This window comes from Triplophysa dalaica, chromosome 15 (assembly GCF_015846415.1).
Source record: "Triplophysa dalaica isolate WHDGS20190420 chromosome 15, ASM1584641v1, whole genome shotgun sequence".
Taxonomy (NCBI): domain Eukaryota; kingdom Metazoa; phylum Chordata; class Actinopteri; order Cypriniformes; family Nemacheilidae; genus Triplophysa; species Triplophysa dalaica.
Genome location: NC_079556.1, coordinates 19,189,582 through 19,202,523, shown reverse-complemented (window position 1 = coordinate 19,202,523; position 12,942 = coordinate 19,189,582). Strand labels below are relative to the sequence as shown.

The 12,942-nt window shown below is 40.0% G+C and overlaps 1 protein-coding gene across 4 annotated transcripts in view; it reads right to left on the bottom strand.

The window, feature by feature from the left end:
• Positions 1 to 12,942, bottom strand: part of col12a1a (collagen, type XII, alpha 1a) — a 56,660-nt gene that overhangs the window by 30,227 nt on the left and 13,491 nt on the right. For 3 of the 4 annotated variants that reach the window (XM_056767269.1, XM_056767271.1, XM_056767272.1), the window contains exons 14-26: positions 12,488 to 12,757; positions 9,981 to 10,247; positions 9,703 to 9,895; positions 7,959 to 8,086; positions 5,537 to 5,686; positions 5,251 to 5,370; positions 4,951 to 5,115; positions 4,717 to 4,863; positions 4,316 to 4,458; positions 3,511 to 3,640; positions 2,509 to 2,654; positions 963 to 1,092; positions 715 to 851 (exon numbers count right to left, since the gene is read on the bottom strand). In XM_056767269.1, the coding sequence (XP_056623247.1) occupies positions 715 to 851; positions 963 to 1,092; positions 2,509 to 2,654; positions 3,511 to 3,640; positions 4,316 to 4,458; positions 4,717 to 4,863; positions 4,951 to 5,115; positions 5,251 to 5,370; positions 5,537 to 5,686; positions 7,959 to 8,086; positions 9,703 to 9,895; positions 9,981 to 10,247; positions 12,488 to 12,757 (2,126 nt within the window). The remainder of the gene's footprint in view (positions 1 to 714; positions 852 to 962; positions 1,093 to 2,508; positions 2,655 to 3,510; positions 3,641 to 4,315; positions 4,459 to 4,716; positions 4,864 to 4,950; positions 5,116 to 5,250; positions 5,371 to 5,536; positions 5,687 to 7,958; positions 8,087 to 9,702; positions 9,896 to 9,980; positions 10,248 to 12,487; positions 12,758 to 12,942) is intronic. The other variant, XM_056767273.1, reaches the window with a different exon arrangement.

Below are 12,942 nucleotides of genomic sequence, written 5' to 3'. Positions count from 1 at the left end.
AGAGGTGTCGTGAGACGTGGAGGTGAGTAAATCCAACAACAGAGCCTCAATGGATGCAAAAGCAATTGACGTGTCTACAGAATTAGAGCCGAGCCCATGATCCAACAGTGCATCATCATCTGTCAAGTAACAGGAGCTGCCACCATCTGGGCTTCCTCTGAAGGTTTCTCAAGACGCAATCCACCTGGGCCTCCGTTTGCGTGTGTGTTTGTTTCATCTTTGCGAACCAGAACGTAGAGTTATGAGCAGCATGGAGTCAAGATTAATGCCCCAGGATGTGGTGTACATCATAAGCCAAAACTGCCACGGCCAGTTTAGAGAACCCATAGGAAGTCCTCTATCTTTTTTCGGTGTGCGTCTGCTTTTGCAATCTTCAAGCGGTAGACGATAGGCATTCCCAAAGTTCAAGAGAGCAGCTGCGTTGTCCCGACAGCTGCCGTCTCCGCTGACTTGCGTAACGTAATTGCTGTGGCGATGCATTAACAGGTCCCTAATCCATGTATTGTGTAAACCGACAGGAATCTTTCCACAGATTTGCAGATGCAGCCTAGTGTCGACCATTACTCAGGAATAATTCAAACATATTGGTCACTCTTCGTACTGTCGAGTCTTTGTAGTCAATAGGTTGAACATAAAACAGTAACCTTTTCGGGTTGCCTTAACTTAAGAAGAACTTAATACACAAAATTACATTTTTGATGGTTATGGCCTTACCTCTTTGGACTCCCCATCCGATGGCTTATAAGTGATGATGTATTTACGAACAGCACCAGGAGCAGCATCCCATTCTAGCATCATAGTGCTGTGGGTAACATCGCTGATTATCAACTCCCCGGACGGAGGCATATTTACTATCAAGAGTAAAGAAGCAAATGGAAAAAAAACAGACAAACAAACAATGAGAATCTGAAGGATGTGCTTTACGTCCCTGCTGAGGGGAAGAAAGCCCTAGTGCCACCTACGGGTCACCCCCTGATCAGTCAGAGGGTCACTGGCGGTTTTGCCATGGAAGGTGACGACAGAGATGGTGTAGGCTGTGTTGGGACGAAGTTTCTTCAGCTGCACCTCAGTGACCTTTCCTTTCACACGCATCTGTGAAGGTTAACCACATCACAAATGAAAGGGATGGTGGACTCGTTCAAGGGGACCATTATGGAAAATTACGTTTACTGCTGAAAAGACCAACATGATTTACTAGGTTTTGTTTGTTCTAGTTATAACTACCCGTTTGTTAGCAAAGCCCGTTGTAGTAGGATATCTAGCTGGTTGAGTTAACATGAAATAGCATTTGCGATCTGTTTGACACGATTCCTTCAATTGTAATAAGCCAGACTTGAAGATTTTTTCATCACGATGTGGAGGATAAAGGTAAAGATATTCCCCTATTAACTTTTTAAATCTGTCATTATGTGCCATTATTTTGATTTGCAAGATATTAATATAAACAAATATATTTTAATATATATATATATATATATTAATAATTAATTATAATTATATATTAATATATAATTCTTTATGATAGTATTAATATATAACTTTTATTATATTTAAACAGCTTCACATTGCCAAGATTTTTAAAACGTTAAACACACTGGATGAGGCGCGTCCGGTGTAGACAAGGTGTTACAGTCTCTTAAAACAATGAGACTGAAAAGCTATACCATCAAAACAGCGATATGTTAGATCATTTAGCCTTTACTAATAGCCAGCTTGGGCTTGATAATATTGGTAAATACACCTAACGTTGTGACGTAGGAAGATGGTTTTGAACACTGATCTTCTATGTACATGCTCAATAAATGATTTTTGTTTGTTTTTCAAAAGAACAGATTGCAGTTTTAAAGTTAAGAAGCTTGGACACGGCAGGGCAGCATCCAAAACGCAAGACATGCTGGTCTTCTCAGCAGGGAAGTTCTATTATAGTTTTACAAATGTTTTATAAAAGTTGAGACTCAAATATCACTTCTGACTAGAGATGATGATATATAATGTCTGAACTAGTACCACAACAACATATTGTTTCTCTCTAATGAAGAAATGGAAGAGTAGAAACATCTGCTCTCTCTGTCTTCAGTCAACGTTTGACTTAAGCCCTGTGGAAATCAGATACTAGCCAGAAGTGACGTTGAGACCGCTGGATCTTCTCGCTATGAGAAACTAGGCTAACTGGCCCCAATGAGCTAATGAGTTGCTATTTTCCAAAAACGATATACAGAATGCTTTTTAGCCTATTACATGCAGGTGTTATTTACAACATCTCTAAAAATGCTTTCCATATGCCCTTTCTACTATGTCATAGCCGTTGACAGTCTTGAGCAAGGTAACACCCTAATATTTCCATTGTTTCTAATTAAAGCCAAAATTACTTTTCACTGATATTTTTTTCAACTTTGATTTTCAACTATTCAGCTGTATGTAGGAAAGATGGAGGGCCATAAAGCTTTCTGCATGATATAATGAGATCAGGGGTGGGTTGTAAAAATGTTCAGTGTGGCATCGTGATACCTCCTTCTCCACAGAGGGTTGAGTTGAGTTCAAGGCTCTGTAAAGAATCTTGTAGCTGGTGGCGCCCTCGGACACATCCCATCTCACATTCATAGTGGTGGAGCGCTCTCTGTAGATGTTCATTTTCCTCACACCACTGAGAGGCACTATAGAGGGGAACATAGCTTTTCTCTAGGTCTCTATGTCATTTTCTCTCCCTCACTATCCATGTCAGCCAACTGAAGCTTAGATGGGAAGCATTCCGGGGTGGATCAACAAAAGCATGACAGTGTGGAATGGGATGTCATGAAGGGCAATGGTTGGATGAAGATGGTCATGAGATACTCACTTAATGAGAATGACGGACGGACCGCCACAAGGACAAACAGATAAGCCAACACCATGACATTGCACATAAAGACAATGATGGCTGTGAGGATGACAGCGATGTTCATAACATAATACAAAGACACTTTGCAATGCAGAGCAGCAGCATCATGCCAAATGTGACATGAGCGTAACATTCACAGCTCTGTAGAAGTAATGTCAAACGTGGCAAACACAAATCAAATATGGCAAACACAGCAATATAAGCACATACACATTCCCTGCAGCTTTATTTGCATCTTGCTTAATGTTTATGTTAAGGTGCACACTGTGCGATTTTAATGGTTCTTTTTTTATGGTTAATTGTCAGTTTGTAAATATGTCAGACGAACTCTAGATCTCGAGGGGTAAAATTGAGATCAAATCGTACAGTGTGCAGCTCAAACAAATCAGGTAACGTTGCCATTTTTGAACAGTATATTTTGAACAAAATACAAAATTTAAAGTGTTGGTGAATCTCACAAAACCTGTCAAGAACATGCCTGGGAATTGGAAGCATGCGTGCATTATTTTCTTGAGAATAATGCAAAAAAGTATTGCTGACATGTATTCTCTTGATTTTGAATTGAGATGTGACTTGGAGATGTTTTTGTGAGATACACCCAAAGCTGAATAGATCAGTAAATGTACACTTACAAGTCGTCTCTGTGCCCTTGAGAGGGTCACTGCTGTCCTCTCCCACTACCGAGTAAACCTTGACTATGTACTCTGTCAGAGGCGTGAGACTCTCCAGAACCACAGTCGTCACTGTCCCGTCAACAAACAACTGTAACAGAGGAGGAGACGAGGGCTTACCAAAACTTCATCCCAAGATAAAATCCAGAATCACACTACATTAATATTCAGATGTTTTCAAAGTAACAAATCATGTCTAGGTCAAATCCAGGTTCATCTATCAATGATGGGTTTGTTTTTATTAGAAAAAAATATGGCAGATGTTACAAAGTGGTTTGTAAAATAGAAAAATAATTAAAGACCCAAATTTAAACTAATAACACCCTGTAACCCGGATGCTGCGAATCATTTTGTGGGGGGCACTTTAATATTAAACAAAAATTATTTATAAATATGTCTTTAAATAACATAAAATATATTATATTTACAAATGATTAAACCAATTTGCCTGTTTGTGTCGTTTGAACGTCATTTCTTACTTTAAAACCGAAAGTAAACGGCTTTTCCTCACAGAAAGTCTGCATTCTGTAAAAATGAGCTAATACAATATTTCAAATTTGACTTTATGTCCAGTTTTTTTCTCATGTGGCTAGTAGCCGTGAAATAAGCGGGATAATGTACAAGCAGCCGGCTGTTATCGCGAAATAAGCCCCTTCAGTGTGATACAAGACTCTCCGCTTCGCGTCCTGATCATACTGCCGGGGCTTATTTCTGCTATAACAACCGGATGCCTGTACATTATCCCTAACTTAAGAGTCGTTCATACCTCCTGAGGCTGTCCTCCTGCCGTGCTCACATACTCAATTCTGTACTTTTCTACAGGACCGTCAGGGCCGACCCAGGTGGCACGGAAAGAGTAATGGGTAACATCTGAGGTCCTAAGATCAGTGGGTGGCTCTGGCCCTCCTCCTGAGAGAGTTATGATGGTAATTAGGCTTTACCCTTTGACCCCTTTACTTCAACAACAAATTTGACTTTGTTATTTAAAAACTAGATGACTTCTCCAACTGAGAGGATTTGTTAGTGCAGCAGAATAAAATTTGAGACATTAGAAAAGAGTTTGGATAGTTTTGTTCTTCATAACTTCACAAGGCAGTACATGTAGGATTATTTTATGTAGTAACTTTATTAAAGTTGCATGTCTTTAGACTTTAACGTCAGTATTACCTGGACCTTTGACGCTGTTACACAAGTTGTTTGTCAGGTCATCCACAATGTCTAACAGGAAGGAGAAATCGGCCACGTTGTACATGTGGATATCATCAGGGTCTGAAGCAATGGTCCTCAGCTCGCCTTCATCTGCATTCTTCACACCTGATGATCGCAAAATCCCAAACATCACATTGAGCTTTGTAAAAGGTAAACTCCAATGCGATTTCTACTCAGATCCGAAGTTCTTACCGATGGCATACAGCTCAATGCCCTGGCCCCGCAGGTTTTCAGAGTTTATTGAGATGTCGTCCTGCGACTTGCCATCAGTGACGAGGACGCCGATCTTCCGGGAGTTTGGACGCATACCGACATTAGCTTTGAAGTTGCTCTGAAGGATGTAGTTCAACGCAAGGCCTGAGGAATATTGGAATATGGCAACATAAGTCAGAATATAATTGAGAGTACCTGTTAGAACAAGTTAAAAGTATAACATGGGGTCTGAAAGTCAGAGAGCACTGGAGAAAATGAACAGAACATAGTGTGAGATACCAGTCATAGTGTTTCCTCCTTTGTAGGGCAGATTGGCCACAGCATCCATCAGTTCTGGTCGGGTTCTGTGAGTGTTTAGATGCCACTCTGTCTTTGGATCTCCGCTGTACTGCACCAGACCTGTGAACCAGAGACAAATACAGTGAGTATGTTTATGTCCAGGGTACACCAGGGTCCAATAACATCAGACTTTAGTCAAATACAAGAACAGTATGAAATATTGTTGAGATCTCATCCGAAACCTTAAAGGTGAAGGACTGAAAAGATCTGACTAGAATTCTCTCACCGATCTGGACACGATCAGGGCCGATGTCGAAAACTCCCACCATGCGGGCGATGAAAGCCCTTATGGTCTTAAAGTTTAGACGGCCGATACTCCAAGATCCATCCACAAGCAAGATGATATCAGCCTGAGCTTTCGCTTTGCATGTTACATCTGTATAGCCAGAAAACACTAGTCAGGACATGAGTTACCATAAATATAATCTAAAATAAAAGATTTTGAGAGTGTGATTTGTGATGAAGGACACAGATTTGGAACACATGAATCAGTCACACAGTCATACCAAGCACAACTGTTTATTTGGCATTTTGGGCACATTTGAAAATACTTTACAAATCGGACTAAAAGACATCTTTAAAACTAAGATCTTCTTTGCTGGTGAAGACACATTCTTTTAAGAGATTTCTTGGTTTGCGTTCCGTCTTCTTGCCTCTCCAGATACCTGAATAGGGGGAAAAGAAAGTGCCGCCCATCTGGCCCTGCTCAAAGAGAACAGGTTGCATAATTGTCTGATTTATTGAACATTCCCTCAAGCAAAAAGAAAATGAAGAAAACAAAACCACAGCCAATGGATATCACAGATAACATTTTTGAAAAAACTTCCAGTTATTGTTTTTACGAAATGTGCTCTCTTGACAAACCTGCATGGGAGTTCCTTAGTGGCAATAAAAAGAATTACCTGAGGATTTCAAAGGGATTAACAACAAAAACAGACATTTTTCCCCAACAAGGACTTCTCAAATTTAAATAACAACTCCTTGTGAGACTAACAGTGCAGTAAACTGCAACTGTTTCTGGAAAGGATGACACGCTTTAAATCCCATGAAATCAAGTTGAGTGGATTTTAGTAAATTAGATTCCAGGATAACATCTATCGGTTAGTGAACTGTTGACAGAATTGTTTTTTTAAGCAGATATACACGTTTAACAGTACAGGTTCCGCCAAAATGCATCTAAAACATTCATAACTCATACTGTTCGCACAAATGTTCTCTACAAGGTGAATGTGCCTCATTCTATTGTGTTCTGCCGAAAAAGTCATAGAAGTTTGGAATGACATGATAGTGAGTAAATGATGAAAGGATTTATTTATTAAAGGGGCGGTTGAACACTGTTTCATGCATTCTGACTTCTTTCCCATGTGCTGTCTTCTCATGCTTGACATGGTGAACTTATAAAAAATGTAATTGGACCTATGATGTAATATTTCTGTGCTCGATACAATCTCCAGTGCTCAAAAGGTTTCTGGAATTTTTTTTTCGAACATGAAATTTCGTTACATAAAAACTTTTCATAGTCCCTATTATGATGAAACAAAACTAGTTCATTCAAAAGCTAATTTGAATATGGACATGACAGAAATGATCTAGCATGGCACAGTATAGATACAGATGTGTTTCCATAAGTATGTCCGGATGGTTCTGAAGAGCAAACACATGTTGCTTTCATCTCTGTCAGACAGCACATAACTTCAATGTCATGTCATGTGTTGGACAGTGAAGATCGGAAGAGGCGTTAACCTCTGCTGTCACTCTGCACACTACTTACATCTAAACAATTTTTTGGGCCAACGGGGTTGATTCAAGCTATTTCAAGGAAAATTTGAAATGAAAAAAACATTTAAATGTATATTTTGATGGTCAAAGATATTTAAGGGAGCACAGGCAGACTTTAAGGCTAACATATTCACGCTTCAAAACACAAAACTTTAAATTTGATTTCATGGGGACTTTAAGAACCATGATATTGTGTTGTAAAAGAATCTTGAATCTTTTTTGCAATTTTTTTAGTAGTGGTGCCTCACTGCCTTTCACAAACTAGCAAAAGCAGAGTGAAGCATCTCAATCTTGCCTCTGTATATTACCTTCTCCTCTCCTGCTGGTCTCGGCCAGCAAACCCTCACCATCAGATCTGTTTCCAATTATGAGCAACATTCCAAACCAGGGTCAACAGACCGTGTGCAGTATGTCACTTCTCTCCTAACCAAGTTGTATAGCATTCATAATTGGGAGCGGGTAATGTTTCTTGCTCTTTGATTGAAATGTTCTTCTGTTTGAAGGCAGAGACGTGACCATGTGTCGAAATCCTCCCCTCTGCTCTTACAACACAGACATTTGCCATTACTCAGAGCACTATTCCAGCCTACTTTTTTCTATTAAACCCTGACTAAGAACAGTTGTATCTGGAGTCATTTTGAATTACGAACTGCAAAAAACACATAGCGGGTTTAATTCTACATATTCTAGAATTACAAACTGCAAAACAAATTGAATGCTACAGGTACTCGGGTTTCTTTTAAGTGAGAAGCCAAACGCTCTCCGGTAACATAATACGCCATCAGTTGGTCTGTAAGAGGTGTTGTGCCTGGGGTCAGAAAGGCTGGTTGCGCAGGCACGTCAGAGAGAGTTAAGGGTGTTTTTATTACCTGAAGGTTCAAAGGGTCCAGGGTCAGGTGGACCATCAGAGAGGGTGGTCTTCTCCTCTCCAGCCAGTGGAAGACTTTCACCTCCCTCAAACATGCCAAACACGTTCACTGAGTACTTAGTGCCGGCCCTGACACAAGAGCAACACAAATCAGTTCTCATGACACACAATGTTTTCATCCGTCAACATCTGATCAAGATTTAAACCGCAGGCATGCACCACAGCTTTTGCTATAGTTGAACTATTTTTGTTCCCTTCACTGTCACATGGAATATATTCATCTCTAAATGTCCATGAAGTTCATGGAGAAAGTAAACTAGAAAGTGTTGACATTATAGACAGAATTAATGCAGGAATGAACGAATATGTCGGTTATCTAATTCAGAATTTAGGAAAATATAACTTTAATTGGGAAATGTTTGGATGAAAAGTGAGGATTTAATTCCAGGGGGAAAGGCTGATCTAAATGTTGATTTGCTGTATATTGGACGAATCCTTAAACTATTTCGGCACCATAAGCCAATTGTAGTGCTTTTTCCAAAAAGCATGCACTCGTGAATCATTCCCAGTAAGGCCAGGAAGATGCAATAAAAGTAAATAAGGTAAATATGATGTTGTGTTGACTTTAAAGGAGTCATGAACGAAGAGATCCATTTTAACCCGAGCATTTGTTATTTTAGAGGAAATCGTATTCAAGTGAACATCCTGTCAGTGTCAGAACTGAAAATTGTTACTGAAATTAAAACTGTTACTGACACCAGGCCCATCGAACGCCAGGTCCTGGAATGCACCTATCATTTCACGGCGGATTCCTTTGTGAACAAGGCACAGGTAAACGCTGGATTTCCAGAGACTAAAATTAAAAAGCAGCGCCGTGTCGTCAATATTGGATCCGATAGGAATGGCACAAAATGGCGCAAAACTCCTATGTAAGTCAAACATATTTGTACTATGCGTGATTTGAGGGCTCATATATAATTTTCAAGATTATTTCCACAGTTTGCAAATAATGGAGGCTGTTTTGGAGTGTTTTGATATTATTTCTGGTCCTGGGTCATATCCATACCTGCCAACAGTTGCCAGTTGTTGTTTATCATTGAAACTCGCGTTACATAGGAGACCAGCAATCGCAGAGATCTTCTGTCCGGTTCGCAATCACGGGTCTCAAATTCTGACATGAACGGTCATATATATTTAAAAACCATACAACTATAGGCTATACAAACTATACTCAAAACCTTGCAATCACATCCCTTGAAATAAGTCAGTAAATTTGAGTAAAATCACAGGCTTCACTTATCCCAGTGCGACACATGAAAAACAGATGTGGGGAGGTAACTTCTAAATCACACAAAGTCCCCAGATAATACTAATCCCATGCAAATAGGGCTAATATGTAACCTAACGTTATGTGTCTCACCCAATTCACAGAAGGCTACAGCTAAGTTCACTACACAAACTGCTATCCAATCATAGCAGTGGGCGTTAACTTCCAAGTCTTCAATGCGGCACGCGCATAAAACAGAACGTTTGTGGAACCAGCATTAAAACCCGGGTAGAAAATAGCCGATTACTTATTGATTTTGATGTTTTTGAATGTAAAAACCACGCAGACGTCATAAGTAGACCACATACAGCAGTATAAAACGATAAAGGCCAATTCATGACACCTTTAAATAGGGATGCAGGGCACAGTGTGCAGATGTGTATTGTGAAATATTACGTCTTGCATTGACATCTTATACCTTAACTCCTCCAAAACAACAGTGTTGTCATAAGGGCCGACCAGCAGCTCTTCCAGGTCCACTTCATTCTCAGCGGGATGGAAAATGACCTTGTAGCCCTTCACGTCTCCAGGGGCTGGGTCCCACGTAACCCTAAAACTGGTCTTAGTGGGCTCGGAAGTTTGAAGGTTTCGGGGGGCTTTGTATGGAGACACTGCAAAAAGAACACAGAGTCAAATTAAACCGGTAATCGCAGGCAAATTAATTTTAACCTCAAGTAGTTGATCAGAGGGACATACATGTTGTTCCTTCTCCTAGTCTTGCTCTTCCATCTCCAAACTTGTAGACGGGAACTACAGTGATATCGTAAGTGGTCACGGACTGCAGGCGTCTCAGGACTAAAGTGTTGGTGCCCCCTGGTGCTTTGGAGGCCAACTGACGCACATCTCCCTGAGGTTTGTACGTCACCCTGTAGTTGACCACGTTACCGGGGGCTGGTTGCCATGTCACCCGTATGGTCCTCTCCGTTTCTTCTGATACCATAAGAACTCTACCAGCGGCCGACACTGTTGAGATGAATGGGAGGTGCTAAGCATTACCAGACAGATCTACACATAATTCTCTTCAGAAACGTTCCTCCGTATGCTTGATATAACTGAGACTATCTGAAGTGGTTGAAATCAGACATGGAAAAATGTTTTTACGTCATGGATAATGCAGATGTTCTGAGCCTGGCCAGGATGTTCTCTTTTTATGCCGTGTGTTTTTACGCAGAAGGGAATGTAATAAACGGTCGGGACGTTTGGCGACCTACAGAGCACTTTTAGATGGACAGACATTGTACAAATTGCAAGTTTTATGGATGGAAAACAACACTTCCAAGTTTTCCAAAAATCTTAAGAAACACAGTGTCAGTCGTGAGGAATAAAGTGATGGCAGGCTTAGATGTAGTTGACTGTGCCAGAAGTCTGTTTTCAGCTCAACTGCTTCAAGTAGCATATTGTGAAAATAATCTCTAGAATAAATGTAGTTCGACCCTACAGTAATGAAGTGATGCGCGTGTGTTCCATTCAGCATGATCAGCAGCACAGCGCAGTCACTTGACGTTAGGCAAGTGGCGCGACTCGCAAGCTGTAAACAGGACGACGAAGGTTGAGAACTTGTGTTAGTTTCATTTCTGACATTTTTCTAGCACAAACAGGACCACCATTCAAAAAGTACAGAGGCAATGGGCGGAGAATAGCGGGTCGGAGAGCAGCACCTGTGAAGGTTAATGTTGTTTCGCTGAATTTCCTTTTTTTGTTATGCAGTTTCAAAATACAACAATTGAACATTGAATGTAGAAAAGCCTGCTTGGGCATATTTACAATGCACCAATGTCGTTGTGCAGTCTGAAATACAACATCAGCATGTTTAAATCTAGGAAAAAACTTCTAATGGGGCAAAAATGTAAAAATACAACATACGGGCTCCCATATTTAGGGCCATATGATTGAATTGCGGAATCTAGGCACAAAATCTGGCAAATGTATGTATTTCTTAACCAGAAAGTAGCACCGAACAGCTAAATTCAAATTGGCATGAATAATTTTAGATATATTCAGATGGTGTTTAAATATGTAATCTGCAATAGTTTTACAAACACCCTTTGCAACGACCCGTCAAAATAAAAGTCTGGTTAACTTGGTTGAACAAGTTATTACACACCCATCTCTCTTTATTTTTTTTCAATAATCCAATCCCTGAGTACATTATTTACTTTAGTAAAGTTAATTTGCTAGTAACAATATACTAAAAAAATTGAAGTTATTATTAAAAATATTACTCACATTTAAGTAGACTTAAAAACAAAATATTGTTCTATTTATATTAGAGTTTTTCCCTGTATGGTTCAACGTATCTATCTACTGCAGGTTCTTGTAGTTTTTGTATAGTTTATGAGTGAATACTGTAGTACACTGAAGTTATTTTTCATGTGTGCAAATATATTACTATTGTATAGTAAAGGACGGAAAACACAGAATCCAGAAAAATTACAACCGAAAAATGGAATTTGGGAAAAAATAAAACAGCTTTCTTATTGTTGTTGTGTCATCCCTCATCTTACAAGCCATATCTCTCTGGCCCCTCATTTGGGATGCTTTTCATGAACTGACCACGATGACAAACTAATTTAATAGCCCTGCCCTAACGGTTGATATGTATGAGGATTGAGTATGTAAGTTTTGTAATTTCTCACGTAATCCTGTTCCTCTTTAATAAAGAGCATGTGTAGATCATTAAACCAATGACTTCCATACACTCGAACATATGTAACGCAAAGCCTTCAGCAGAGGAAACAGTGGCAATGATGCAAACCTACGGCAATGACGCACTCTTGGCATTGAGCTTATAAAAGAAACTGGAAGTCAGTTTTTCGTTTTTCCACATCAGGAAAAAACAGTGAGACATTTCAGTTTGAGAGCCTTCGTTTCCAGCATACTTCAACACCCCTTGTCTTTATATTACTGTTGCTTCAAACATCTAATAAACTCCAAAAAACATAGGAAACTTGGATAAAAGAGCAGTTTTCGAAAGAAAAGAGCAAAACTCACACTTGAATAAACCTAAACTTCATTCATTACTGCTGCTCACATATGCAGATAAACTTTATCACTGTTTTTTTTTTCTCCATTACATACCGTCAAGGTTTAATCCTCTCAGGACTGGGTTACCTCAGGACGAGAGGCCCATGTCAGACAAACAGAGAGAAGGTAAAGAGTATTGTTCGTATGTTAGATGCATTAAGGGGTGGGAATGGATTTACCATCTGTGGTCTCCTCTCCGTGGAGTGGTTTCCCCTCCTCCCGGCTGTAGGCAGCATGGACAGAAACCTTGTAGCGGGTTTCCGGTGTCAGCCCGTCCAGAACCGTGGTGGTGATGTCCCCGGGGATGGTTTTCTCTCCAGATTCCTCTGAAAAGAGGGATTTCCAGGTGACCCGATAACCGCGAACGTTTCCAGGGGCGGCAGTCCAGGAAGCTACAAAACTGCTCTCGGTCACATCTGAAGTAACCAGATTGGAAGGAGATCCAAGCTCTGAGGAATTGAGTAGGAAAAAAGAGAGGAATTACTTAAAACAGGTCATGTTACGTGCATAACTTCAGAGAGACGATTAATAAAAACATATCCACAATAAAAACCATTACATACAAAAGACAGAATTACATTCTGGATAAAAATGATTGCATTAAAATCTAAAACTAAATCCAAAAAGGGTGTTT